This window comes from Panthera pardus, unplaced genomic scaffold (assembly GCF_024362965.1).
Source record: "Panthera pardus isolate Hobbes unplaced genomic scaffold, ASM2436296v1 HiC_scaffold_8, whole genome shotgun sequence".
NCBI lineage: Eukaryota > Metazoa > Chordata > Mammalia > Carnivora > Felidae > Panthera > Panthera pardus.
In genome coordinates, this window is record NW_026527013.1 from 165353 (window position 1) to 192920 (window position 27568).

General features: G+C 60.9%; 2 protein-coding genes and 1 long non-coding RNA gene across 3 annotated transcripts; 2 read left to right on the plus strand and 1 right to left on the minus strand.

Moving 5' to 3' along the window:
* The first annotated feature begins 504 nt into the window (after nucleotides 1-504).
* On the plus strand, nucleotides 505-7412 carry TPGS1 (tubulin polyglutamylase complex subunit 1). Its single transcript, XM_019434092.2, has 2 exons — nucleotides 505-882; nucleotides 6592-7412. The coding sequence occupies exons 1-2, from the start codon at nucleotides 545-547 to the stop codon at nucleotides 7127-7129; spliced, it is 876 nt and encodes a 291-aa protein (XP_019289637.1). The 5' UTR covers nucleotides 505-544; the 3' UTR covers nucleotides 7130-7412.
* Nucleotides 7413-13629: 6217 nt separating this feature from the next.
* CDC34 (cell division cycle 34, ubiqiutin conjugating enzyme) lies at nucleotides 13630-22224 on the plus strand. Its single transcript, XM_019434099.2, has 5 exons — nucleotides 13630-14063; nucleotides 16869-16955; nucleotides 17064-17161; nucleotides 17932-18066; nucleotides 21157-22224. The coding sequence occupies exons 1-5, from the start codon at nucleotides 13887-13889 to the stop codon at nucleotides 21368-21370; spliced, it is 711 nt and encodes a 236-aa protein (XP_019289644.1). The 5' UTR covers nucleotides 13630-13886; the 3' UTR covers nucleotides 21371-22224.
* A 1364-nt stretch (nucleotides 22225-23588) lies between these two features.
* LOC109257749 (uncharacterized) lies at nucleotides 23589-25497 on the minus strand. The gene is made up of 2 exons (XR_002076090.2): nucleotides 25259-25497; nucleotides 23589-23943 (listed from the first exon to the last, which is right to left on the minus strand). It is a non-coding gene; the product is annotated as an uncharacterized LOC109257749 (long non-coding RNA).
* Between the last annotated feature and the right edge of the window lie 2071 nt (nucleotides 25498-27568).

Consider the following 27568-nt stretch of genomic DNA (forward strand, 5'->3'; position numbering starts at 1 on the left):
GGGTGGTTGGCGGGGGAGAGGAGACCTCGCCCCACCGGGCGAGCCTGAAACTCAGACGGAGATTGGACTAGGCTGAAGGCCAGGCTGAGCACAGACCCAGCGGAAAATCAGAAAACAGGGCAGGGGCGGCGCTCCGTCCTGGAGTTGGAACAATCGCCCGCACGCTCCGCCCGGCATCGCTGATAGCCAAGGAAACCGGTTGCTAGGGGACCATGCTAATGAAGGACTCGCCCACTACCAAGATGGCAAACAATCCGGCTTCAGGCCAGAAACCATGTCCTTTCCTAGAGAGCCATTTTGGAGTCTGGTAAAAATTCAGGTTCCGGACCGAAGCCTGGAAAGCTGTCCAACCCACGTGAAGAGGAACCCGGAGGGAAAGTGCCAATTAAAACCCAAGGGGGCAGGAAGTGGACTGCTCCAGTTATTTGCCAGAGTCTTCCAGCGGGATCCGGGCGGGCTCTGCCCTTAACCAAGATGGCCGTCCCGAGGCGCCAGCGCACTGTGGAATACGGCGGCGCTTCCGGTCCCGCTGCCCTCAGCGAAGATGGCGGCAGTGGAGAAGCGGCGGCCGGCCGTGGCTCCGGCGGCCAGTTTCCCCGACAGCGGCCGGCCGGCGGTGTCCCGGGCAGCGGCAGCGACCGAGAGTGAGGAGGACTTCCTGCGGCAGGTCGGCGTGACGGAGATGCTGCGCGCGGCTCTGCTGAAGGTGCTGGAGGCGCGGCCCGAGGAGCCGATCGCCTTCCTGGCGCACTACTTCGAGAACATGGGCCTGCGCTCGCCTGCAAACGGCGGCGCCGGGGAGCCCCCGGGCCAGCTCCTGTTGCAGCAGCAGCGCCTGGGCCGCGCGCTGTGGCACCTTCGCCTGGCTCACCACTCCCAGAGGTGCGGGGCCGGGGCGGGGAGTGGGGGGGCTGGCGCCTGTAGTTCTGGCCGTCTTCGTGTGTTGTGATGCCTTTCTGCAGGTGCTGAGTTCCCCCTTGAAGCCCACGCCACTTTTAAAAATCACAAAGCTCAGAGAGGACTTCACCCAAAGTCACGGAGCGAGACCTCCGAGCCAGGTCCTAACAAGCTAGGTTTTTTCCTAGATGTGTTGTTACTAGCGTCGTTGCATCCCCATCCGTTAGGCCAGAAAATGGATATTTACAGGGCTGGGCGGTGGAGTCACCCAAGACCCCTACCCTAGGAGGTAGCGCCCATGGGGCAGGAGTGGTGTCCAGAAAGAGGCCTGCTTTAGGCACAGGGAGAGGGGCTGCAGGCTCGAAGCCGGCGGGCGCACTGGCCTGGAGGCTGTAGAGCTGCAGTGTGGGACCCACAGGCTCCTTAGCCTTCTGGTGGCTGAGGCCTGGTGGGGTGGAGGACATGGTGACCGCACGGGAGCACGGCCCGCCCCCAACAGTTCTGAGCCCAAGGAAGGTGGTTGAGGACCATGGATTGAATGAATGGTCCACATCAGGGGGGTTGAGGAGACGCTTTCTGACATGGACCGTCCACCAGACCAGGTCATGACTGGGTGTGGATGGCTAGGTCTTGGTTGAGACCCCTGGAGAGAGGCCCCTAGAAGCAGAGCCTGAGGCAAGCATCTGTGTGTGGGTAATTTTATAAGGGAGTGCTTCCAGAAGAACCAAGGAAGGGAGCGGAAGCCAAGCAAGGGAGTGTTCCAGCCTGATCACCAGGGGGTCCCCGCACGTTTCAAGCACGTGCCCACCTTTGGGCGGCCTCCCAAGAGAGTCATGGGTACAGGCCATAGGACGGCACAGAGAAGCTGGGGAGAGGTCTCAGGTGTGGGAAGGGGTGTGGAGGGTGGGCATCTGAGAAGAGCATGCACGTGTCTGAAGGTCTGCAGGGGCTGGGGTGGGAAGGGAGTCCCAGGTAGCCCATGGGGCCATCCACTGAGATGGGAGGTCATTGGTCTGGGGAAAGCGTGCAGTGTTGCTCCAGGACTCTAAGTCAGGCTCTGGGAGAACCATGCAGCTGGAGAATAGACAGGTCTGCAACTGGGACAGGAGGTCGTCGGCTGGGAGGGGTGTGAAGGCTTCAGGAGAACCAAGAAGAGCTCAGGACCCAACCCTGAGGAGCCCCAGCCTCAGAGAGCCCGCAAAGAAGCATGATCAGGCCAACCAGACATGAGGGCGGGAACCAGCGGAGAATGGCATCCTGGGGCATCTGGCAGAGAGGAAAAGGGCCACCATGTACGGTGATGCAGGTCAAGCACTGCATGAAGCACTCGCCCACAGGCAGTCACAAATGAGGACATTTATATAAATGGCTTTTTGCAGAGCTTTTTCCTAATTCACACGGAGGCACTTTGTGGACCGGGGGCAGTCCTGTGTCCGTCCGGCGGCCCGTAGACGAGGGCTGCAAAGCGTCTGTTGGATTTAAGGCCAGGAGGGCCCTATTCCTTTCCCGTGGCTGCTGGGACAAATTACCACAAACTCGGTGGCTTAAGACAACAGGTATCCGGGGCACCTGGCTGGCTCAGTAGGTAGAGCACACGACTCTTGATCTCAGAGTGGTAAGTTCGAGCCCCACGTTGGGTGTAAGAGATTACTTAAAAATAAAATCTTAAAAAAAGAGAAACACACACAGAGACTTATTCTCTCACAGTTCTGGAGGCTGAGAGTCTGAGATCAAGGTGTCAGTGTCCCGGGGCCGTGCTCCCTCTGGAGGCTCCAGGGGAGAGGGTCCTTCCTGCCTCCCGAGCTCGGGGGTCTCCAGGCGGCCCTCCTCCCTCCAGGGTAAGCCTCCCTCCTTCTGTGTCTCTCTGTCCTCTTGTCTCTCATCTGAGGACATTTGATGTAGGGCCACCTCATCTCATCTCCACATCCTGAACTAGTTCCCTCAGCAAAGACTGTATTTCCAAATAAGGCCAGTCACAGGTTCTGGATAGACGTGCAGTTTGGGGGGGACTCTGTTTACTGCAGTGCGGGGGCATGGGAGCCATTGGCTGGAGGCAGTTTGGAACGGCAGGGCCAGAGAGGGTGCAGTGAACAAGGGCATGTCTGCCGCTGGCATCGGGGCTCACCTGGGCCCCCCAGAGACGGAGCCGGTGGCTAACTCAGAAGACAGTGCAGTCAGGAGCCCTGAACCTTGCCTGACGGGCCAGAGGCAGAAGCCAGGCCAGGCAAGTCCCCGGGCGGAAACCAGGGGCACCCGCTGAAGCCGGGCAGCTTCGCCCTGATGCGGTGGGGCTGACTGGGCCAGGTTGGGGCTGTCATCGGCATGAAAGGTTTGGGAAGAAGTCATCCAAACTCCCCTTGTCCTACGTCTTGCAAAATCAGAAGCGCTGGCCCCCCGGGATTGATGACGGTGGCAGTGGTGTGCAGTCGGCCACCCCCCTGCCAGCCCCAAGTCCCCAAGAGCACAAAACAAGCCTTATGAGACCTGCTGAGGGCCGTGTGGCCACTGAGGGGCAGAGCCCGAGCCCGAGCTGGGTGTTGGGGCCCCCGGGGCGTCTGGGCCACTGTACCGCCACAGAAAGAGCGCCACCTCGCGCCCCCATGACCCGGGAAAACGCTCAGAAGGCACCACCAAGCCCGGTTCCTTAGCTCACTCTGAGTGGGGCCACCCCAGGCCCTGCTGGGGGCCGAGTAGCACCTCTGGCCTCCACCCACCCGGTGGTAACAACCAGAAGTGTCTCCAGATCTCACCCCCGTTGAGAACCTCTGGTCTAAAGCGAAACGTTTCCACGTCTCATTCTGGAGATACACGCACGTACACGGATCTTTAAAACAAATGCTCGCACTCTTTAGCGTGACATGGCCAGAGCCAGGTGGCCCCGCATGCAGTGTGGGTGAGGGGCTGACTTGAGGCCAGTGCCCTGGAGGCCGGGTGTCTCCTTCCTCAGCACCCTGCCTGTGCTGTGATGACCTCTTTGCGTGTCTCCCTGCCCCGCGAGGTAGACGGCATCCGGACAGCCCACTGGACCGCGGCCCTGGACGCGGCTCAGAGCACAGGAGGCCCTCCCACGTATGGGGCGCTGTTTTAAGTCCTTGGCATGAATTCCATCCCTCTGTCCTGCAACACAGGCATTAGGACCCTCATGGTCCAGACCCGCGGGGTGGGGGGCTCAGGAGCTCGGTGAACAGGGGACCCGGCCGGCTCCTGGGGTTTCTCGCGCCAGGCTGTCTCCATCTCTAGGGAGGAGCGAATTCGCTCAAGAGAACCGGTGGCTGGAAAAGATGAGTCTTGGGCCACGTCGGTGTCGGTCGAGACAAGCCGTGTCACGCGGCAGTAACAAACAGCCCTGACACGAAGGACTGCTTCTCACACCACGAGGCCGTGGCCGCGAGGGGCTGTGCTCACGGACTCTCGCTTGGTTTCCCCAAGTACGGCAGCGGGGAGCGGACCGTGGGGACACCACAGTCACTCCCAAAGCTGGCTCGAGACAGGACTGCGCGTGGCTCCGCTCACCTGTCGGTGGTGGAGCCACGTCCTGTGGCTCCTCTCACTTGAGGGGCGTGCTGGGCCTTCAGAGCGCCCGCATGTCAGATGGGGAGGCTGCCACGTGGGGAGGGCGCACGGCGGCTCTGGAGACGCCACGGGCCCGGGCGCCAGGGTGCCGGCGTGTGAGCCTCAGGGGACCCTGGCGGCAGCCTCGCGAGAGACCCTGGGCCACTGCCGAGTCCCCGACCCGCAGAAACAGGCCATGAACGCTTGCTGCCATTTCAGGCCGCTGGGCTCAGGGCAGTTTGTTACGCAGCGACACGTAGCTGCTGGGGGCGCCGGTGACGGCCGAGTGTGTTCACAGCGGACCTCCCCCACGTTCTTTCCTCCTCCCGGTGGAAGGAGTTAATGTTTCGGGCTCCTGCAGGGGCCCCTGTGTGGCTCGGTCGGGTAAGTGGCCAACTCTTGATCTCGGCTCATCTCAGCTCAGGTCGTGATCTCACGTTTCGTGAGTTGGAGCCCCACGTCGGGTTCTGCGCTCACGTCGCGGAGCCTGCTTCCAATCCTGTGTCCCTCTTTCTGCGCCTCCCCTACTTTCGTGCTTCCTCTCTCTCTCTCTCAAAAATAAGCAAATGTTTAAAAACAGAACCCAAGTCCTGCACAGGGCTGGTTTGAGGCATCGGCTCACGTGGGTGACAGTCGTGGTAGAGGAGTGAGCACTAACGCCACGCCAGCGCTCCCCGGGGCAGTCTCACCGACCGCTGGCTCCAGCAATGGCGAGGGGCCAATGAGTGAGAAGAGAAAGGGGTTTGTAGCCCGACCGACGGAGAAGCGAGTCCCAGCTGGCAGAGAGACCCCCCAGGCTGCACTTCTGCAGCCTCTGGGCCTCGGTTTCCTCCTCTGTCACGGGGCTCCGATCCACAGAGCTCGCCGGGTCAGCACATCCGCCCACAAGCCCCACGCCGGGCAGCAGTGATGACCGCAGTGGCGGTCACGTATTGACCAGCATGTACTGAGCACCGGCCGTGCGCCAGCCCAGCCTCCACTAAGCACCCGCTGCTCACGGGCCAGCATTTGCTGGGGTCCATTGCTCGCTGGCCCATAGAAAGGTGAGACGACGTGCCCAGGTCACACGGGAGGTGAGTGGAGCCTCTGCGTACCTTCCCTCACCTGGAGCGGAGCGGACAGAGGAGGAGTGTAAGCCTCACAGTTGCCCGGCCCCCTCCTCTCTGGGATCCTTGGCCTGACCGTGAGCCTGCACCGAGCCTCAATGCCTATTGGTCACGGTGGAAATGCCAACGGGCCACCAGCCACGGTAGCGCTGGGCCACCGGCCAGGCCCTAGGCTGCCAGTCCAGTGAGGCAGTGAGACGCGGGGCGAACCAGCCACCCAGGCTCACCCTGCAACCCGCACGTAACCGCCGTTCTCCCCAATCAGCTCGTGAGGCCCCCTGCACGGCCAGGCCGTGCAGTGGAACCTGAGCCATGCCCGCCCTGCGCCGACAGCTCACAGCAGGGTCGGCCCCCTCCTGTGCCGGCGGTTTTGTGCCCCGGTCGCTGTTGTAGCCATTCAGCTCTGCCTTTGCAGCGACCACAAGCAACATGTCAATGGATGCACGAGGCCTTGTGCCAATAAAGCTTTATTTACAAAATAGACGGAGCGGGGGGGGGGGGGCTGGGGCAGACTTGACCCCCTGGTGTAGTTTGCCTACTTTTGGCCCATGGGACTCTGACAGAATGAAATAAGCTAATCCGTATTAAACACTGGACTCAGCTTTTGGCCAAGAGTGACCACCCCGTAAGCGTAAACGTGACTGTCGGACGGTCCCTGTGGGGCAGTGCCCGTTGGTTGACTTAGCAGACATTTCTAGAGCACCTGCCATACACCAAGCAGTGCTCTAGGCACTAGGGTTCCTGGGCCGACATTCCGAAAGGACATCTTACACTAAGTCGGATGGTGGTAACTGCCATGGAGAAAAATAGACGAGGCAGGGGAGGTCCCCACAGGAAAGGTGACATCTCAGTAAAAACTCAGGAGCTGGAGGACCTGTGGGGGAAGGGCACTCCAGGCAAAGCACATAGTCCGTGCAAAGGCCCTGGGGCTCCCCCAGGCCTGGTTTGTTGGAGGAAGATAGATGGGGACAGGGGAGGGGTCCCAGGGCTGTGCTGGACTCTGCTCAGCTGGCCCAGCACGCCTATCCTCCCGCAGGACGGCCTTCAACAACAACGTCGGCGTGGCCTACGAGTGCCTGAGTGCCAGCGGGCGCAAGAAGAAGCCGGGGCTGGACGGGCGCACCTACAGCGAGCTGCTCAAGCGCATCTGCCGGGACGGGGAAGCCCCCGAGGAGGTCGTCGCACCGCTGCTGCACAAGATCCAGTGCCGGGACCATGAGGCCGTGCCGCTGGACGTCTTCCGCGCCGGGATGCTCACCTGCTTCGTGCTACTGGAGTTTGTGGCGCGGGCCGGCGCCCTCTACCGGCTGCTGGAGGACCCCACGCTGGCTGTGGCCGACCGCCGCGTGGGCCAGGCCGTGCTGGACACCCTGGAGGGGGCCCTGCGGGCCAGCGACGGGGCTGCCGTGCCTGCCTGCTTCCTGGAGGCTGGCTCGCGCCTGGGCCCCGACAGCCTGGCGCTGGCCATGGACCGCGCCCTGGTGGCTCGGCGGCCCAGCTCCCCCATGACCCGGGAGGAGTTCCTGGAGAAGGCTGCCGCCCTCTTCATAGCCAAGGTCAAGCCGGTGGGCTGAGCGCCCACACGCCTGCCCTGCCTCCTCCCCCTGGGCGGCTGGAGGCACCACAAGGTGGTGGCCACCTGCTCCCTGGCGGAGTGCAGGTCTGAGGCCGGAACTGGAGTGTCCCTGCATGCAGCGGGGAGTGCGGGGAGCCCTCCCGACGCCCGCCTTCCAAGCTGGAATCGTGCCCCAGCCCCTTCGGAGGGGAGGCCGAGGGTCCCAGGGAGCGGGCACCCGTCCCCCCACCCCCACAAAGGCCCCTCTCCTCGACAGCAATAAAGTCTGTGCTCGAGGCCGACCCGGTGTGTGTGCTCCCCTCCCTCCCCTCCATGTCCGCTGAAATGCTTCTCCGCTCCTGCCTCCGCTGCTCAGCGAGGCGCCCTGGACTCACAACCCTGAGACCCAGGAGGCCCTGCTGTCCACAAGTGCCCCACCCAGCCAGTTCCTGGCCACGGGTTCCCCAGCTGACGAAGGAAGAGTCCGGCTGGGCAGGTAATCGTGACAGTGATGATGGAAACGGCGGACACGTGTGAGCCCTGCAAGGTCTTATGTGCCTCCGAGGAAGGCAAATCACTACCCCGATTTTGGCAGATGGGGAAGGCGAGGCCCAGAGGAGTGAAGGGTCACCCTACCGGCAAGGGGCGTACTCCAGAACCCACACCCTCCACCACCTCTGTCACCTGCCGTCGGTCCACCCAGAACCACACACACCTGCGAAGTCTGTCCTATCACTGTTCACCAAGCACCCGCTGGGCACCCCTCTCCCCTCCAAGGGGACTGTTGCTTGCAAGAGGAACCCCTCTGGGAGCAGGAGGAAGGAGTCACATTCCCAGCCCAGAATGGTGGCCGGCCGGTGACCTCCACCTCCAACTCTGGTAAATGGGACCCAGGACTCGGCCCCTTTTCTGATTGAAGGAGACCCCGTGGGAACAGAGCTGAAACCATTTTTCAGGCTACCGATGGCAAGGACCACCTTGTCTCCCCATCCCTCCCCCCTGCACAGGCCAGGTGATCAGCGAACTGTGAGTTGTGGCCACTATGTGTTTTGCAAAACCGACCACAGCAACATTTCTGTTCCCACACGCTTCCAGAACGTCCCCACCCCTCCCTCGAAAGGCAGATGGAGAGGTGAAATCCGCATTCCCTTTCACTGAATTTGGGTGGCTTTTGTAAGACTACAGGATCTCCACGGCTAGGTCACAAAAGGTGCCAGGTCCCATGCCCCCCGCCCCGGGCTCACCGGTTCACTCAGCAGCCGCGAGTTGGGACAGCGGGCGACTGGCAGCACCGACCGCGCAGATTCACGAGCGAGACAGATCACCGTGTTTGCCATGAAGCTTTAGGGTCATTTATCATGCAGCCATGGGCAACTGGAAGATTAAGGAAAAGCAAGCCGCTGGATAAGTGTTGGCTGGAACGCTTCTACTCTGTCCTGCGCCCACACACAGGGATTGCTCCAGAAATTTGCAACCCAGCCGCCACGGGGCCGGGCAGCAGCAGGGACAAATCGTGGGTGAGGCCCCTGCCCACACTCGGCTCGTAGACAGGTGGGCCATCTGCATTAGGTGCATACCTGTCCCGGAGCCCAGGCAGGTGGGGGCCTCAACGGTCAGCTCTGCGGTCACTCCTTCATGACCTCAGAAGCTGAGGTGGGCACTGTGTACTGGGTCACCCCTCCCTGCTGCCCCCTCCAGGCTGCCCCCCTGCAGGGGAGCCACGCTGCCCAGGAAGCTCCACTCCTTCTGGGGCAGGCATTGCTAGTGAGTGAGGGCCAGAGGGTATAAAAGCCAGCCCCTTTGCCTCAGGTGGAGCTAATTTTGGGGCAGCTCATGTTCCAGAGCCCCCCAGAATAGAGTGAGGCCAAGTCCAGCCAGGACGATTGCCCTGCCCCATCCAGCCTCGCCCGCTGCCTCCCTGGGTCACCATCATGCGTGGCCTTAGGTCCGGAAGTCCCATTCGTTACGACCCCGGCTTGATCTCTGCCAGCCGCCAGAGTCCAGGGAAGCTGACACAACGTTCGCACCTGGCCTCAACCTCATGGCAGTGTGGACCACGCGACACTACAAACCTCCCCCTTCTGGAAACACCCCCTTGCCCACTCTCTAAATGCTCCTGCCCCGCCCCGTGGCGGCCTCCTCCTCTTATCTCAGCTTTGGGGGTCGGGGGACATGGCCCCCCAGCTCTGTCCAGGGCCTCTCCTCACACATCCTCCTCACTTAGAATCTCACCGGCCTGAGGCATCTATTGCCGCCCGGACGCCAGGGTTCTCAAAGTCATGGCTTGGACCCCTTGCCTTGCTCTGCTCCAGCCTTCGAGAACCAACCACATACCTAGGACTTCTGGAGACATCCCAAGGACACCCTAGGCCTGCTGTATCTGGGACTGAGCCTCTAGCTGACCTCCCAAACCTGGGGCTCCCCTGGAGTTTGTGGCCACTGTGGAAGCCCCCTGTCCACCCGGGTCTGGGGGAGTGGCTGGATGCCTCCTCCCCCTCAGCTGGCCCTTTTCTGGAACAGCAGGTGACTCCTGGATGGCCAATGAGATGCAGCCCTGGGATTGTTTTTGACACAGTTGAGCTGGGAGGACCTGGCCTGAGTTCTGGAGCCATTACACCACCACAAGTCCTGTGAGCAAAGTCAGCACTCCAGAAAGCTGACCCAGGAGACTCCCCAGCTCCTTGTCTTGCCTCTGTCCCCTCACTCTGTCTCGGGCACACCAGTCTCTAGCTGAAGCAACTTGTCCCCACCTCAGGGCCTTCGTATGTGCTAGCCCCTGTCTCTGTAACACTGTTACTCCAGACCCACATGGCTCACTTCCTCCCCTCATTCTGGTCTCTGCTCAGATGCCACCTCCTGAGGGACACCTCCCCTGACCACTCTCCAAACCAACCCTCCAACCACTCCTGTTGCTAATGCCTCACCATACTGTATTTTTCTTCTTGGCAATTATTGCTACCAAAAATCGCTATTTATTTACCGATTTGTTTATGGCCTCTCTCCCTACCTCTCCAAAGGTGGGAGGCTTTGCTAGTCCTGTTCTCTGTAGCCCCGGGGCCTAGATCTGTGCGTGGAAGTCATGAATCAATCAATCAATTTTCCAGCGGAAGAATCTGAAGCTTACAGAGCTAAGTGTATTCAATTCCCACGACTGTTGTTACAAATCACCGTGAATTCAGTGGCTTAAAGTTACACACACTGGTTCTCTGACAGCCCTGGGCTCACAGATCCTAACTCCCAGGTGTAGGCAGGGCTGGCTCCCCCAGGGGCCCCAATCTCCTCGGTTTTCCGGCTTCCAGAGGTGCCGTCCTTGGCCCATGGCCCCTCCTCATCCTCAGAGCCAGAAGCACGGGGTCTGCCCATCTGTCTGACTTTGGTCCTTTGGGAATGGGGTAGATTACACAGGGCCCAACCACCGTGATTACCCAAAATAATCTCCCATCTCAAGATTCCTCTTCTTTTTTTTTTTTTTTATTTATTTTTGGGACAGAGAGAGACAGAGCATGAACGGGGGAGGGTCAGAGAGAGAGGGAGACACAGAATCGGAAACAGGCTCCAGGCTCCGAGCCATCAGCCCGGAGCCTGACGCGGGGCTCGAACTCACGGACCGCGAGATCGTGACCTGGGTGAAGTCGGACGCTTAACCAACTGCGCCACCCAGGCGCCCCAAGATTCCTCTTCTTTTTAATGCAAGCTTTATGCCCAACGGACTCCAACTCATGACCCTGAGATCGAGTTGCATGCTCCAGCCAGATGCTCTCTTCCCATCTCAAGATTCTTTTTTTTTTTTAACGTTTATTTATTTTTGAGACAGAGAGAGACTGAGCATGAATGGGGGAGGGTCACAGAGAGGGAGACAAAGAATCTGAAACAGGCTCCAGGCTCCGAGCTGTCAGCACAGAGCCCGACGCGGGACTTGAACTCACAGACCGAGAGATCATGACCTGAGCCGAAGTCGGCCGCCCAACCGACTGAGCCACCCAGGCGCCCCAAGATTCTTAATCTCATCTGCAAAGTCCCTTTTGTCCTGTGAGGTGGTATAGTCACAGGCTCTGGGATTAGGATGTGGACGGCTATGGGAGGTGAGGGGGGCATTATTCTCTCCCGCAGTAAGTGACCGGCCCCGTGGCACAACCAGGAAAAGGCAGGGCTGACCTCGAAGCCAGTTCTATTGCATCCAGAGCACACTGGCCTTGAAGCCTCTGTCTTAGGACCCCATTTCCCTCTACCCTTGAGGGGCCACATTCCCCCCGTCCGTCCTTTTATTCCACTCCTGCAGTCCCTGCCTCCTGAGATCACGTCTTCCTTCTCAACCGGCATGATTGCAGCAAAATGCCATTGTATACCTCTCCATAACATCTTCAAGGCCCATGCTAAGAGTTTTCCAAATAGTATCTCATGTAACTCGTTTTACAGATAGAGAAACTGAGACCTGGCTTAGCATCCCAGGGCCATTTCCAAGGTCAGAGCAGAACTTAGGTTTGAATGCAGGGCGCTCCTGTGGCACGTGATGGGAGGCGCACATCAAACTGGCTTCATAAGAACGAAAGTAATTTATCAGCTTGCACCTCTGGAGCATTCAGAGAAGGTCAGCATGGCTGCATCCAGGAGCACACACAGGGTCATCAGGATCCCCGAGCGCCACCTTTGTTCGTAGGGCTTGTGGTGATAAGACGGTCCCCTAACCTCAGGCCAGGTCCCCACTCAGTCACCCCAGCCCAGTGTTCTCAGAAAAAGTCCCAGAGCTGCATCTCATTCGATGGTTAGCCACATGCTGTTCCTGAACCAACCAGTGCAGCCAGGGGCTTGGAACGCTCTGATTGGGTGACCCGTCCCTGCAGCCAGGGTTTGGGGGGTCAGTCCAATTTGAACCTTACAGACTAAGAATGAGAAGCCCCTAAGGGAAAATCAAGGTGCTGTGGACACCCCAGATGACCAGCTCTCCAGGATATTGCAGAGCCCAAGGAGCAGGCTTTCCTAGGGGATGAGGCCCCATGTGGCACCTCCTGGAGCGGCCATAAACTTGGTACCTCCCTTTCCGTCTCCAAGGCCACCCCGCCCACCCAACACTTTGTGGGGCTGTGGGGATTACACAGGGAGATCCCGGGAAGCCTCTCTGGAAGAATCACGATTAGCTCTCACGACCGTTTATCCATAAGCTACCACACGCCAACGCCGACACTGCTGCTGTAGGCAGAGAACGAGCGTCAGAGTGCACTTGCCACAGGGCACACAGTCCTTTTACAGCTGAGGGGCCCACTCCACGCGCCTCCAAGGAGGGCAGAGGTTCCGAGACTCGAAGCCCAGAGCCCCCTTTACGGATGAGACGGTCAAAGCCCCAGGCTTGGGTCAGCCCTCTGAAGCTCAGCTCCGCCCGGGGTTCCTTCTCAGAGTACCCTGACTCTCTCCCCTGTGGAGATGTTGCTCACCTTGCCCCAGACAGGTTGACACCTGCCTGTCCTCAGCTGGGACACCTGGAGGAGGGCGGAGCCCAAGGTGTTGCAGATATTGGCTGCCCCTGACACCTGCCAACAAGGCTACGGGCACATCCCAGGGCGGGACCACAGCAGGCGCCACTGGCCCAACGCCCACTCTCGTGGGGAGCGGTCACCCTGAGGTTGTGCAGGATGTTGGCCTGGGCACCACGTCTGACTCTCATGCCCAAGTGTCCCAGCAAGGGTTGTGTGTCTAGGCCTCGGACCAGCCAGATCTGAGCTCAGCCGCAGTCGGGAGGAAGGACAAGCTGGGGTGGAAGGTCAGTCTACGATTCGGGCACAAGCAGGGCTCAGCCGAGGGTGGGACTCAGGCGGGGGGGTCGGCCAGGATGGGTGCTGAATCAACACTGCCGAATGAAACCCGAAAGCGGGGGTGCACTGATCTCCCCAGCTTCCCTGGGGAGCAGCGTCTTGCCCATCTCTGGATTCCAGTTCGTCGGACCGTATTGAGCAGGGAGGTCACTCCTCACCTCTGCCTCGAGAAAGTGAGGCACCGCCCAACGAGGACCCGGTCTGCGGACCCCAGACACTCCCTCACCCCACCCTCCCGCCTACCCACTGCCGGCCGGGCCGCCCTTTCCGCTCGCTCAGAACCGCCGGAGAAGGGAATCCGCCTCCGTCCTCCCTTCCCGGGCCAAAGGACCCCGCCCCGGCCCGCCCCCGGCCCCACCCCGTGCTGGGACGTCATAAAAAAGACCCCAAAAGCTCAGCGGCCCGTGCCGGGACGACGCAGCCCAACCCTGCCCGCCTCCCCGCGCACAGGTGTCCGGGGTGCTAGCCCGAGAGAGGGGCGGCGGCGGCCTCCCGGGGGTCGAAAGCTCCAAGGTGCCTGCGCGCTCGGCCCCCCCTCCCTCCCCGCGGTCGCGCCTGCGCGCTCGGCGGGCCGGGGGCGGGGACTCCACTTCCCGGCGTGCCCCGCGGGCGGGCGCGCAGGTGCGGTCCGGGCCCGGCCGCCGCGCGCAGGCGCAGTCGGGGGGGGGGGGGGGTGGCGGCGGCGCGCAGGCGCAGCGTGGGGCGGGGCGCGCGGGTCAGGCCGAGGCGAGCGCCGGGCGGGCGGCGGTGCCAGAGCGAGTGGAGCGCTCAGGGGGCTCGAGCGGCGGCGGCGGCGGTGGCGTAGAGGAGGAAGGCGGCGGCGGCGGCCCCAGCCCCGGCGCCTCCCCGGCCGGCGCGCGGCCCGGCCCGTCCCGCGCCTCCGCGGCGGCCCCACGGCCCAGCGCGCCCCCGACCCCGGGCCCCGCCGCCGCCGCCGCCGCCGCCGCCGCCGCCGCCGCCGCCGCCACCATGGCCCGGCCGCTGGTGCCCAGCTCGCAGAAGGCTCTGCTGCTCGAGCTCAAGGGGCTGCAGGAGGAGCCGGTGGAGGGCTTCCGGGTGACCCTGGTGGACGAGGGCGACCTGTACAACTGGGAGGTGGCCATCTTCGGGCCCCCCAACACCTACTACGAGGGCGGCTACTTCAAGGTGAGCCCGCGGCTCGCAGTCCCGGTTCCCACCCGGCCTGTGTGCCCGCGGCGGTCCCCGTCTCCCTGGGTCTAGCTGGTGGTTCTCTCGGCCACCCCTTCCGTCCCTGGAAGCAGCTCCAGGCCCCCGCCTTCCCAGCCGGTCTGCTGGATCCCCGGAGAGAAGGCTCGGGGCGCTCCCTGTTTGTTTGGGTGTGGGGCTCGTGCTTACCTCAGCCTCTGGCGGACCCGGGCCCTCAGCTGCCTTCCCCGCCCCCTGCCCGGAGGAGACAAAGAGCCTCCCCAGACCTAGCAAGCTCTATTGTTGGGGAGCACGGGGTTGGGGAAGGGAGGGAGGGAGGCCAGACTGGGGGGGCTGCTCCGCCACTTGTTTGGGTTCCAACAAAGGCTCAGATGGGGCCTTGCCAGCTGGGGCCTGCTTGGAAAGCAGCCACTCTTCCCGATAGCAGCCGGCCAGGCCCACTTGGCTTCCTCTGGAGCTTTATGTAAGTTGTTCTCTAGGGAACGTTGAGGCAAGACGGTGGCATCACTGCCACTCTCCACTTTGTCCCTGGGAGCCACACCTCAGAGAGCAACCCCACGGACCCGGGACCCGGGACCCTGGCCTCCAATCCTGGGGCCCCTCTCTTGCCGCAACTTGCTTTTCTCAGGTTTCGCTGAGCAGGTGTCCTTTTGGGGCTCAAATCTCACGTCTGGGTCGTTTTCTCTGTCCCCTGTGATAGTTTCATCCCGGGCAGTTCTTTTCTGGGAGCGGGGAGGGGGTGCTGGCCCTGGCACTGGCTGTGTTTCCCGCTAGTGTGACAGAAGATCTGAGCCAGAACCCAGGCAGCTTTCTTGATCTCACCATTTGAGCCCCCACGTGGCCTTGGAAGGACCCTTGTCAGATTGTAGGGCTTTGCTCTTTGAGCCAGAGGGATGGGGCAAGGGGTCTGCCTGCACGAGAGGTGGGGCAAGGGTCCTCAGCCTGGGAACACCCTCCTCCCCCAGCCCTGCCAGGTTGGGGGGGGGGGGGCAGAAACCACAGCTAGGCCAGGCTGTGGGGGAGGGGCGGGTGATACTCCCAGGACACATGTCTGCGTTTGCACTTTTGGCTCCTGTTTTAGCTGAGCCTGCTCAGTGGCTGTGAGGGAGCAGCCTGGTCTGCTGGGGGTGAGTCCTGAGTTGAGATTCCCCTGGTGTTGGGGTGGGATGGGGGGAGGACTGTGGACCGCTCCCGCCCGAGTTGTGCCTCGGCAATCCGGCCTCTTGCATGCATGCGGGGACTGGATTTGGGGTTGATCACCTGATGGTCCAACTAGATCCCTCCCCCAGCCTCCTTTGTGTGCTTCAGGCTGGAGGGATGGGAGCTCCATTCAGAGCCGGAGGTGGAGTCCCACCCTGAGGCAACAGCGAGACTAAGACTGAGTGAGCTCACAGATCTGGAAGGAAGGGATGTGGGCTTCTGACTTTTGCTCACTAACTGGTTGCAGGGGATCCTCCACACTAGGGTTGGGGGATTGTCCCGTTTTTCTGGAGAAGAAGGGACTGGGGGTGGGGCCCTGCCAGATTCGAACACATCTGCCGTAGGTTGTGTTGTGTTGTGTCCTCAGAGAAGCCGGCGGGGGACCCGGGGTGGTTTTGGCACCCACCCTGATCCTCCTGTCGAGGCGTGACTGGGTGGGGAGACCCTCTGCAGCAGGTGTGGAACAGCCAGACTGGGAAGTGCCTGGCGGCCACCACCGCTTCCCAGCCACTTCCTGCGGCGCCTTCCTTGTCCTTCATGGGCCATGGTGAGCATTTGGGCAACGCAGTGTACTCAAGGGGGTGCCAGAGAGACGCGGTTCAACAACCTCCTCCCAGCTTGCTTGCTGTGTATCCTTGCGCAAGGTACTTTCCTTCTCTGAGCCTCAGTTTGCTCAGTGGTGAAGGCATCTCTGGGGACGCTTGAGACAAGATGAGGTGGGACTTGCTGGGTGTTTGAGAACAGCTGTCCTCAGGGCCATCGCTTAGAAACCTGTAGGGCAGGTTCTGAGCTCCGGGTTTGCTCTGCAGTCACCAGCAAGTTACCTGCCTCCCAGGCCTCAGCACAATCACCCAGGAACAGAGGGACTTCTAAATGCCCCCGTGCCCCTGCCCAGGAGGGTGACTATCCAGAGATGGGCCTGCGAAGCTCCAGCAGAGGAGCCCAGCTTTGGCTCCCAGCACACTGGCTCGCCCGGGAGAGCCTGGAGCACCACCAGGACCCTAGGCCAGACATCCCCATGTCTGGGACTGGGGCTCAAGCCGCAGACGAAGCTCCTGCACCTGCTGAGGCCTCGGCAGGCAGCCCTCCCCAGTCTGCCCCAGGACCTTCCTGTCTGCCTTCCTGGCCCCCCAGGATGGATGCTTGTGGGCAGAGAGCCCATCCGTCCAGCGCTGACTCATCTCCTCCCACAGAGCCCAGCCCACAGAGGTGTCGGGAATGATTGCCGAGTGAACACACATCTATTTTTAACCTTCCCCACAGCCTGGAAACTGAGGCCTAGGAGTCGCCGCCATGCTGGGGGTGCACAGCTCCCTTGGGGCCTGGCTCCTGGCCCCTCCCACGGGTCTGGGCCAAGAATGGCCTTGGAGTTGCCCTTCAGCAGCAGGAGGGGGGCCAGGGTCCGCTCAGGCCACCCCAAAGAGTCCTGGGGGGGTCTGTGAGGGGCGACCAGCAGGGTCCAGGCGGTCCTCCTGCAACAGGGGGGTCTGTCCTGGCCAGTGTCCTTGTTTGTGTGTTCGTGGGCACAGTCCCTGAGCAATGGCCAGCACTGGCTGAGCTCTTCTGCTCTCTGCCCCTCCCCAGGCACGCCTCAAGTTCCCTATCGACTACCCCTACTCCCCGCCGGCCTTCCGGTTCCTGACCAAGATGTGGCATCCCAACATCTACGAGGTGAGCCCACCGGGCAGGCCCCTCCCGGCTCCCCTGTAGTGGGGAGGGCACTGCGCTGCCTGGTGGCAGTGCTGTGGGCGCTGACCCCTCTCTCCTGTCCTCACACAGACGGGGGACGTGTGCATCTCCATTCTCCACCCCCCAGTCGATGACCCCCAGAGTGGGGAGCTGCCCTCAGAGCGCTGGAACCCTACGCAGAACGTCAGGTGAGGCTGGGCCAGACCCTGCCGGAGGGACTGGTCAGCACGTGGACCCCTGGCCCCCGCAGCATTCCTGACCTTGCTCCTTCGGGGCCTCTTCAGGGCCATGACTCGCCAGAGTACCGTGGCATCTGTCCAAACTGGCCTCCCACCAGGATACTGGGGGCCCCAAAGACCCCAGGACCAATTCTCCTAGCCTCTCCTCTCATTTCTTGGTGCCCCCTGCCCCATCCACCATGAGAAACAGCCCCTGGGAGTCTCGGGTCTGTGTCTTCCCTCCCATTGCCCCTCTGCCTGCCCCTGGGATCTCCCCTCCGTCTCAGGGCTGAGCTGCTCATCCTGAGTGGGCTGGCCTCCCTGCCTTGCAGCCTGCATGTCTTTAGTCCAGCCCGAACTATAGTAGAAGTTGGTGGCACAGAGGGACCTGTTTGCCCGCAGGATGCCTCGGGGATAGGGGCATGTGGGACAAAGGTGGTCCTGGCTTCAGCTGCTCCCACGTCATGTTGTCCTGGGAGCTGGGCGGGCAGGTGGATGGACTGGGGGGGGCCGGACCCTGCTGTTCTTGGGGCCTGAGACAAAAAGGGACAACGAGAAGTCCAGTCAGATGTCATCTGCAGGGTTGGGGGGCTGTGAGGGTCCCCAGGCAGGTGCTGGCTTCAGAGTGTCCGGAAGCTCCCCAGTGACGCTTGGGCCTGGGCGTGGCCTGAGAGCCCAGCTCGTAGGCGGGTGGCGTGGGCCAAAAACGCCCTGCACCTGTTGACTCCCTACTTCCCCAGGACCATCCTGCTGAGCGTCATCTCCCTCCTCAACGAACCTAACACCTTCTCGCCGGCGAACGTGGATGCCTCTGTGATGTACAGGAAGTGGAAAGAGAGCAAAGGCAAGGACCGGGAGTACACGGACATCATCAGGTGAGGAGGGCTTCTGTGCAGGCCCACACACCTCCAGCTTGCTCATGGCCAGCAGTCCCAGTCCCAGTAGGCTCATGGCCTTGCAGCCCTGGGGAGGAGCCAGCCAGCCTGAAGCCTACGCCTTGGTTCTTCTGCTGGTCTCCTTGCCCCCACCCCCCCTTTTTTTTTTTTTTTTTTTTTAAAGAAAACGTGTGTTCTCTGTCTCTGTTGCACGGTGAGGTGCCCCAGTGTGTGTCGCAGATGTGTAGCTTAATGCCTGTGAGATGTGTGACACGGTGTGTGCATTCAGAGCACCTGTGGTGCACGTGTGTCGCGCACAGACCCGGTGGCACGTACATACAGAAGCTCCTGAGTGGTGACCGCCAGGCTTTAACAAGGGTTCACTGCGGTTTCTTTGCTTTGTAACTAAAATAGCAGAGACTCTCCTGGTCCCTCTCTCCTCCCTCCTGGGGAGCCTCTCCCAAGCATTGCGGGGCCTCCTGTCTGCATTTTGGCCCCTCGTGCCTATCTACAAACGGGCGCTCCGGGACCACAGTCCTTCGGGTACCTGCTCCTGACATCAACTCTGTTTTCCTGCTTTCTTTTGGCGGGGAACATAGGTTTTGTGTACTACTGAGGTCTCGTTTATGTCACGTCGTATCTTGGTTTCTTGCTGTGAACGTCATTTACATTTGTAATTTTGAAGCTTGGAATCATTTTCTAAAGGCAGAAAATGATCATGATACCAGCGCACTTAGAAAATTGCTATCTTTTCTAGAAAATAAGTTTTGTCTGGTTAGGAAAGCGATGCATCACTTGGGGATTGGCCAGGACTAATCCTCCACCTGGCGGGTGGTCATTTCCAGTGCTCTCCCCTTCGAATAAACAGGTGAGCACCCTTGGAAAGGGACCTTTGCACAGGATGGACACTCAGCGGGCAGGTGCGGGACCAGGGTGGGAACCTGGTCTAAGGCCCTGGGTGCACACGCTGTCCGCTTAGGACCTAGAGCTGCTTGTGCTTCACCCCCTTTTCTCTCTCCCTGGATTTGTGTGAGCTGCTCTGTGTCTGTTGTCCATTGTTGCTTTTTAATGAGGGTTTACTGACTCGTTTCATGACAGGCTTAACCCTTTGTTAGGTTTTTCCTAGATACCCTTTCAGTTTGTCATTTTTTAAGTTTTATTTAGGTAATCTCCCAATGTGGGGCTCGAACTCATGACCCCAAGATCAGACATGCTTTTCCGACCCTGCCAGTCAGGCACCACCCCCCCACCCCCCGTCATTTACCTTTTAATTAAAAAAATGGGTGAGTCATGTGCACACCTGCATTAGGACCCGGCCACTTGAGGTCTGAGTATTTACCCAAGAGAAACGGGGGCGCGTGTCCACACTGGTACGCACACGAATGTTCAGAACAGTCTCGATTTGCCAAAGCTGTCAACGGCCCAGCGTACAGCCGCAGGCGAGGAGGGAGCAGGCCGGGGCCTGTCCACGTAGCCTCAGAAAGCACGTTGGTGTCTGTCAGAGGGGCAGAATGCACAAGACACGGCGGAACCTCCGGGGGGGAGGGGTATGCTTGCGCCCTCGCTTGTGGGGCAGCGTCTCAGGACACACGTGGGTCAAAACTCACCGCCACACACTTTAAGTTGCCACAGTTCACACAGACGAAGCCCCAGAAGCAACTGTGTGCTGAGAAGGCAACGTGTTCGTGATAGAGAAACACACACATCCTGAGAGAAACGAAAAGGAAGCCCCGCAACACTAACACCTGACAGTTTCCGTGTAGCCTTCCAGACGCCCACGTCCGCCGCCACCCTGCCCTGGCAGCCGCTGATCTGCGTGCTAGAAACGTGGAGAACGGTGCCGTGCACGTGCACGGGCCTCACACGCTGTTGCGCATCGTGTGCCAGAGCTCCCTGCCGCCTCGTGCTTCACGCTGGACAGACGCAGGTGTCAGGGGTCCACAGCCCGTAGCTGCAGGCCGTTTCTGTGGATTTTGGTTCTCTTTCCTCTGAGTAAAGTTGTGCCGGTTTTCTTCCGTAGACCTGGCCCGTTTTTTGCTGCTTCCGTGGTATTTTACGTGAGCAGAATTTTCTGAACGATTTCTGCGGTGTTGCACGTGTGACCTGAGTGCATCAGAGCCCCCCAAGCCACACACGCGGCCCCAGGGTGACCCATGTGCGTGTAGGGCAGCCCCTTCCCCCGTTTGTTTGTCCCCCGTTGTCGTCCCAGGATAGCTGTCCCCCGATGCCGGGCGGGGTCACAGCCTTGGGTCTGTGGAAGTGAGGAGGCGCCGAGCGGGGTGTCTGCCACGAGTGATGCCGGGTGCTCTGCAGGCCTCCCGGTGCTGCTGTGCGGGACCCTCGTGGGGTCTCGGGGCGAGGGCGCTCGGCTCAGCTCCGTGGCGGGGGGTCCTGCCCACATGGCCTGTTCTTCGCCCCAGTTTTTCCCAGCACCTCCCACGTGGTGCCAAAATTAAAACCAGACTGTTTTTATCCCTGAAGACTCCCCGTGGGCTGGCTCACATGCGCCCACGTGAGCAAGGCTGTGACGGGCGCTTCTGCCTGCCTGTCCCCCCGCCCCCGCCAAGTGTGTTCCCCGCACAACGGGGGCAGAGCCGGCTGACTTGGAGGCCCCCCCCCCCCCCAGTGGGGCGATGCTGCAGGGTGTCCGTCTGGGGTGTCACCTGTGCTGGGACGTGGGCTCTCGGTGTCCACCCTGCCACAGCTCATGGGGGCGCCACGCCGAGTCCCCAGGAGAGCTGTCTGCTCTGTCCTGGGCGTGACCCATGGCGCCTGTCACCTCCCGGGCCCGCGTTCCCTTGTCCCCATTTCCCCCTGGCGTTGGCCCTCTTCATCCGCTCCGCCCCTGTCCGGCCGGCACAGGCAGCTGGAGATCTGGTCCAGCCCCGGTCCCGTCGCCCCTGGTGGCTGATGTCTGCCGGCTCGAACCGCGATAGTGGCTTCACCCTCCCACGGGGTGCCGCCGGTCTCCAGGATTCCTGTCTGGTGGCTCAAGGGGCCCTCCCCTGTGGCGTCCGTGCTCCTGCCTGCTCCTGCCTGCGGGGCCCCGAGGAGACAGAGCGGTGACCTGTGGGCCCGTGTCTCCCGCAGGAAGCAGGTCCTGGGGACCAAGGTGGACGCAGAGCGGGACGGCGTGAAGGTGCCCACCACGCTGGCTGAGTACTGTGTGAAGACCAAGGCGCCAGCGCCCGACGAGGGCTCAGACCTCTTCTACGACGACTACTACGAGGACGGCGAGCCCGAGGCTGAGGCCGACAGCTGCTTCGGGGACGACGAGGATGACTCCGGCAACGAGGAGTCCTGACAGGGCGACCCCAAGAATAAACGTACAGATTTTACCTCAGCAGCCCCGGACTGTGTGGCGAGACTGCCCCATGGGAGGGGTGCTGCCCGGCCCCCTGGGTGGTCTCCTCCCGGGCGTCGCCCTCCCTTCCCGCGCGCGTGTGTGTCCCGGGTCCCTCGCAGCCCGCCAGGTGGGGCGGGCCTGGGCGGCGGTGGCCTGAGGGACGCAGACCCGCCTGTGTGCGTGTTCAGCTCCTGCTGGCCGAGCCAGAGACTTGGGCCTGCGGCTCGCGCTGACGGATTCACTTGTGGTCACCTCTTCTCTCTGCTTTGGTTTGTTTGGAATCTAAATAAAACGACTTTACGAGAAGCTACAGAACCAACCTGTCCTTGGCCTTCCCGAAGGACCGCAGAGAGCGGTGTGCCACCAGGCGCCCCGTCCGGGCCGGGTCACGGCCCCAGATTCCCACCCGGGGCCGGCTGGTCTGCTGGCGGGGCTGGCCATCGGGCCCCAGGCAGCCCCTCTGTGGCCACAGCACCCCCAAGGAGCCCTGTGTGCTGGTGTCACCCAGGCCCGGTGGCTTCATTTCAGTGTAACTGTTAAGTCCAGAGTGGCCTGGGCTCAGGGTCAGATGGCATCAGGACCGAGGTCCCCCCTTGGGTCAGACGAGCACACGCCCAGCCCGACCAGTCACTGCGCCTGGGGCTGAGACGACCCCACACAGGTGGGGGACGGGCCAGAGGGGCAGGTACATCCAGGGTGCACACACATCCCCACAGCGGCCTGCACACGCCTTTCCCGGTTTGCCCTCGCGGTCTGGTGGTGTTTTAACCTGAATGATGTTTCTCCATTAAAACGTGGAAGGTTTCACTCTTCATCTCTGGCTTTTCTTAAACCCGGAGGGAAGTGCAGGGCGGGGAGGGGCCCCTCCGGACTCAAGTGGTGTTCTCGGCGGGACTGTGGCAGCCACACCTGTTCCCGCACCTCCTGCACCTAGTTTGGGCCTCTGAGCTCTGTGCTGTATCACCAGCGACCCAGCCTCCGGAGTGGGAGCCTGGGCGTGTGACCCTCGCCCGTGTGCTGAGCAGGTGCAGGCAGGGCCAGGCCAGTGGCTCATGTTCATAACCTCCACAGGGCGCCGAGGCACCCTTCACCTCAGCCTAGAGGCATTTCCGGGGAGTGGTGTGGGGGGGCTGGCAGCCCGCACGAGAAGACCTTGGTGGAGGTCTGGAAGCGGACGGCACGGTGGGGTGGTCTGTCCCCGCCCCACCCTGTCCGGGTGTGCTCACAGCACGGCGGCACGGGCTCCGGCGGGAGGACCCCGGGAGCAAGGCCGCTTCAATCACTCGGGGGTCACACGCACCACTCCTGCACAGGGCTGGACACGGGCGGGCACCCACCCAGACCCGAGGGGAGGGGCGCGGACCCCACGTCTCCATGGGAATCGTGTTCCCTTCATACCGTCCCCCACACAACTGCCATGGAAGCTTCTGCACAGAGATCTGACTGATACCTGAGGCCTTGGGGTTCACATCCCATAACCTATCTGCAAAACAGAGATCATAATTAGGGTTGCCCAGGGGAGCCTGGTGTCTCAGTCAGTTAGACGTCCCGACTTCAGCCCTGGTCACGATCTCACGGTTCATGAATTTGAGTCCCACACTGGGCTCTGTGCTGACAGCTCAGAGCCTGCTGAGAATTCTCTCTCTCTCTGCCGCTCTCTCACTGTCTCTCTTTCTGAAAAATAAACCTTAAAATAATTAGGGTTGCCCAGTTAAATATAAATTTCAGATAAACAAATCATTCTTACTGTGTGTATATATATATATATATATATATATATATATATATATATAATATATAGGGGGTATATGTCCTGTGCAGTGTTGGGGACATGTTTACAAAGTATTTGTTGTTTATCTGAAATTCCAAGAACTCTATTTTTAGTTATTCGATTTGACCATCCGGATACTAATGGAGCCTACTTCCTGGGGGTGGTTCCGGCTAAACTAGACAGGACATGTGAACACACTCTATAAATACTGATTTTTCTTGAACTCATCCCTGGCCTGACACACCCGACTGGGTGAGGACAGGATGCCACCAAATGGGCGGTAATGGTTTCCAGAGTCTCTGCACCTGGGTGAATTCATCTGCCTGTTGTGATCAGTTGTTTTGGCCACCTCTCCTTTATAATGACCCCTTCGGTAGCAGGACAAAATGCCCAACTCAAACTGACTTAAACAGAAAGGAATTTAATTGGCTTCTGTGAGTGACAAGGCCAGGGATTTCAGGCATAGCCTGTTCAAGGCACTGGTTCTGTGCAGTCTCTCCCCAGACCTGTGGTCGCCAGAATAACAGCTCCAGAGATGTCCGTGCCCTGATCCCGTAACCTGAGAGCCAGAGAGCTCTCTGAGAGCCAGAGCAGGCAGGGGTGCAGGTCTCCCCCGGAGCCTTCACGGGAGCCAGCACTGCCCACACCCGGACGTTAGCCCCGTGAGGCCCGTTTCCTACTTCTGGCCCCATAGCTGTCAAAGAATAAGCTTGTGTGGCTTCAGGCCCTGAATGTGTGGTAATCCGTTAATCCGCTAGAGCTGCAAGAAGAAACCGTCACTTGCCAGGCTCGGCTTCCACTGAGTGGCCCTCGTTCTCAGGTGTGCTCCTGTCACCTTGGGCCCACGCAGGCCGACAGGCTAACCACGGCAAGTCCAGAGGGCGAGAGCTGCTTTGGAGAATCCCCACGGAAGAGGTTCCAGACCACGGTCTTCATTGAGCTGACTTCCTGGGCACCACGGGAGCCCGTAGCCCCTCTGCTGGCCTTGGGGGCCTGTGTGCAGGTGAGTGGGAGCCAGAGCAAGATGGGGACGGCCCCTGACTGTCAACTTGAACCTCTCAGGAAACGGGGACTTGGGGCCACTGCTAGGCTAGTAACATCAGGTGTCTGGGGCCTCAGAGCTGAGGTAGCAACGTCACAGGAGGGGGTGGGGCCCCTGCCCCTAACCTGGCTCTCTCCCCAGGGGCGACACCCTTGAGATTCACATCACCACAGGGTCTGCCCCCCACTCCTCGCCCATACTGGTCTCGCTGCAGAAAGCTAGAGCCCGCCTGTGCAGAGCTGGGGGGCAGTCCTCATGCGCTCAGGACTGTGCCTCCCACCTAGCCACAGGGGCAGAGCTGACCCACGAGGGTGGCAAAGTCCACACCAGAGGAACTGGGGCCTGCATGCCACGGTGAAGCCCCCAGATAAACCCATCCTGGAGCCAGCACCAAAGACCCCAGACTACACCGGTTCGGGTAACCAAAAGGCCCCCGGTGCCTCCTGTAATTGCAGAGTCTGGGAGGACACAGGCGTCAGGCACAGCGGGATCCCAGCGCTCACAAGAGGTCCTCACGAACCTGCCGCCTCTCAGCCGTGGGATCATGAAGGCTTTCTCTCCTGGCGGCAAGGACGGCTGCCCCTCGGGTCCCGTGGAAAGAGCTTGTTTCTAGTGCTGCTGGACCCAGCCTAGGTTTCATGCTGGCCTCTGGACAAATCACTGGTTGAGGCAGAGCCCACGCACGGGGCAGGGCCGGAGCCCCTGCTGAGGGGAACCCAGCCAGGGGCTTGGCGTTTTTGGACACACGCCTTCTGGAGTTCGGGGCAGCGATGGGAACAGGGGAAGACTGGCCAGACGGGAGCCAGGAGGGGGCTGCAGGCTGCGGGGCGTCCCCAGGACACAACAGCAGCCTTATGCGAAGCATCAGGGCCACAGCCTAGCACCCAGAGTACAACTGGCCTCCAGTATGGAGAATACCTTCAAGATGCTCAAGGTGCTGCGGGCAGGTTGGAGGGGTAACAGCTTGCATCCCAGGACCCCCTCCCCCGGCTTTCCCATCCTCCACTGCTCTCCTCCCCCCATCCCCACTCACCTACCCCTTCCTGTCACCTGTAGCAGGACCAGAGGTCCTGGCCCTGCCCCAGTGTCCACAGCAGCCCAGTGCAACATGGCAGGCTGGGGGCTGACCCTCCGGGGTGGGCCCCCACCAGGGCGCTTCGGGGCCGGGCCTGCAAATGCCGAACATCCATCCAGAGTGTGTAATTCAGTGGGTGTTCGTACATTCACCGGGTTGTGTGACCAGCACCTCTGGAACATTCCATCTCCCCAGAAAGCAACTCTGTCCCCGCACAGTCACGCCCCACCGCCCAGCCCCTCCCCCACGAACCCCCTTCCGTCCGTGGATGAGCCTGTTCTGGACGTTTCACACACATGGACTCACACCCCCGTGTGGCGCCTCGCGTCTGGTTCCCTCCCTGAGCGTCGTGTGCTCAGGGTCTGTCCGTGGGGCGGCGGGGGTGGGCGCCTGGCTCCTGCTCGCAGCTGAGGGACATGAACCTTTCGCAGTGGACGTCCACCTTTTGTGTGTGTCCATCCACCTGCTGATGGACATTGGGGCTGTTTCATTGGCTGCTGTGAACTGCCTTGAAGCACTTGTCTGCCCACACGCGCCCATTAAGACCAAGGTCTTAATCAGGGGTCTGGCATGGCTCCATCTGGCTGCAGATTAGGGGAGGCCCGCCTGCTGCTGTCCCGGGAGAAGGCTTATCTCCCCGCCTGGCTGTTCCTTCCTGGCCCAGCAGGGCTCCTCCCCCCGCCCCCCCCCCCAACTGGCCCCCAGGTGAACGGGAGGCCACCAACAGGAATAAGCAGGTGCCCCACCCTGCCTGCCTGGGGACTCAGCACCCGCCCAAGGTGGCCTCTGATGGTTTGATGACACGGTGTGATCTGGGGCATCAAAGCCACACAGCAGGAACTCAGAACAATGGGACTCTATCTTCCCACATTCTGAGGCCAAAAGTCAGAGATCGAGGTGGGCTGGGCTCCCCGCCTCCACAGGCTCCAGCGGGGAGGGTCCTTCCTGCCTCCTCCAGCTCCTGGAGGCCCCGGGTCTCGCTTGTGGCTGTGTCAATCCCGAGTCTGCCCCCAAGATCACATGGCCCCTGCTCTGGGTCTGTGCCAGAATAACCCTTTCGTCAGGATGTCAGCCATAGGATAGGGCCTGCCCTGTCCGCTCCTGGCCCTCTTCTCAGGCCCCTCTCCCCTGGGCGGCTCTGATGTCTCCCCAGAACACAACAGAGGAGGGACCGCCCTGGCTCAAACCCCTCCCAGGGCTCCCTAACACCAGAATAAAACCTGCCCTGTCCTCCTTCAGTCACTGCCTGGAGGGGGTGGATTTCAAAGCTCCCCCTTTCAGAAAAATGCACATAAAAAACTAAGCTGAAACATTTTAGCAGTGGACAGATGGGTAACAGAATGAAAGTCTGATGTCATCTCCTCACCTGTGAGTTTGAGGGTTGTTTTGTTTTGTTTTGTACGTTTATTTAAGTGACCTCTAAGCCCAAAGTGGGGCTTGAACTCACAACCCTAAGGTGAAGAGCTGCAAACACCTCTGACTGAGCTGGCTGGGCGCCCCTGAGAGGTTTTGGAAGAAAAAGCAGAAGGCAAATGAACCAGAGCAGACGCCGTGTCCTGTGATGGGGCAGGGGTGGCATGCTGGGGCTGAGGTCCTGAAGACACGCTGCCCAGGACAGTCTGGTGGTCACTGGGGTGCAGGGAGGGAGCCAGCGGCACCACACGGCAGGACTCCGAGGCAGGACACAGGCCAGTGAGGCCTGAGGGGTCGGCAGGGGCAAGGTTTACGGGTCTCCAGAGATTCTGCATCAGAGGACGGGCTCCCTGCCTTCTTCGCACCCCCAGCCCGGCTGCTGCACAGAACAAAGCTGCAGAAACAGGCCAGACAGCTGGGCTGCTTCCCTGCTTTTCTGTCTGAGGAAGACGTCCAGATCCGGAACCTGGGCCCGTCCCAGTGAGGGTGCCGGCCTAGAGGCCAGGGGTGGGGGCGCGGAGTGAGGAGGGTACCCTGTGTCCCTGCTCTCACACACAGGTGGGTTGGACACGAGGTCACAGAAGGGACCAGTGCAAATGAGGGAAATGACAGCGGGTAATGGAGCAGGGCTGCTTTTGAGCAGATCAGATATAGAACAGATACATTTTAGCATAAGTCTACCCCAAATACTGCATGGGATAGACTGATACTTTTAAAATCACTCTTTTTTTTTTTTTTTTTAATCTGAAATTCAAATGTACCTGGGTGTCCTGCCTTTCTATTTGCTAAATCTGACAATGGAGTGGCCCTAGAAGGCTTCTCCTGCCCCAGGTGGGGCCAGGACTGAGCAGCAAA

Coding starts and splice junctions, on each gene's coding strand:
- CDC34 (XM_019434099.2), top strand. CDS start 13,887: ATGGCCCGGCCGCTGGTGCCCAGCTCGCAGAAGGCTCTGCTGCTCGAG. Junction 17,162..17,931: donor AACCCTACGCAGAACGTCAG/GTGAGGCTGGGC, acceptor CTACTTCCCCAG/GACCATCCTGCTGAGCGTCA. Junction 18,067..21,156: donor GAGTACACGGACATCATCAG/GTGAGGAGGGCT, acceptor TGTCTCCCGCAG/GAAGCAGGTCCTGGGGACCA.
- TPGS1 (XM_019434092.2), top strand. CDS start 545: ATGGCGGCAGTGGAGAAGCGGCGGCCGGCCGTGGCTCCGGCGGCCAGT. Junction 883..6,591: donor CTGGCTCACCACTCCCAGAG/GTGCGGGGCCGG, acceptor ATCCTCCCGCAG/GACGGCCTTCAACAACAACG.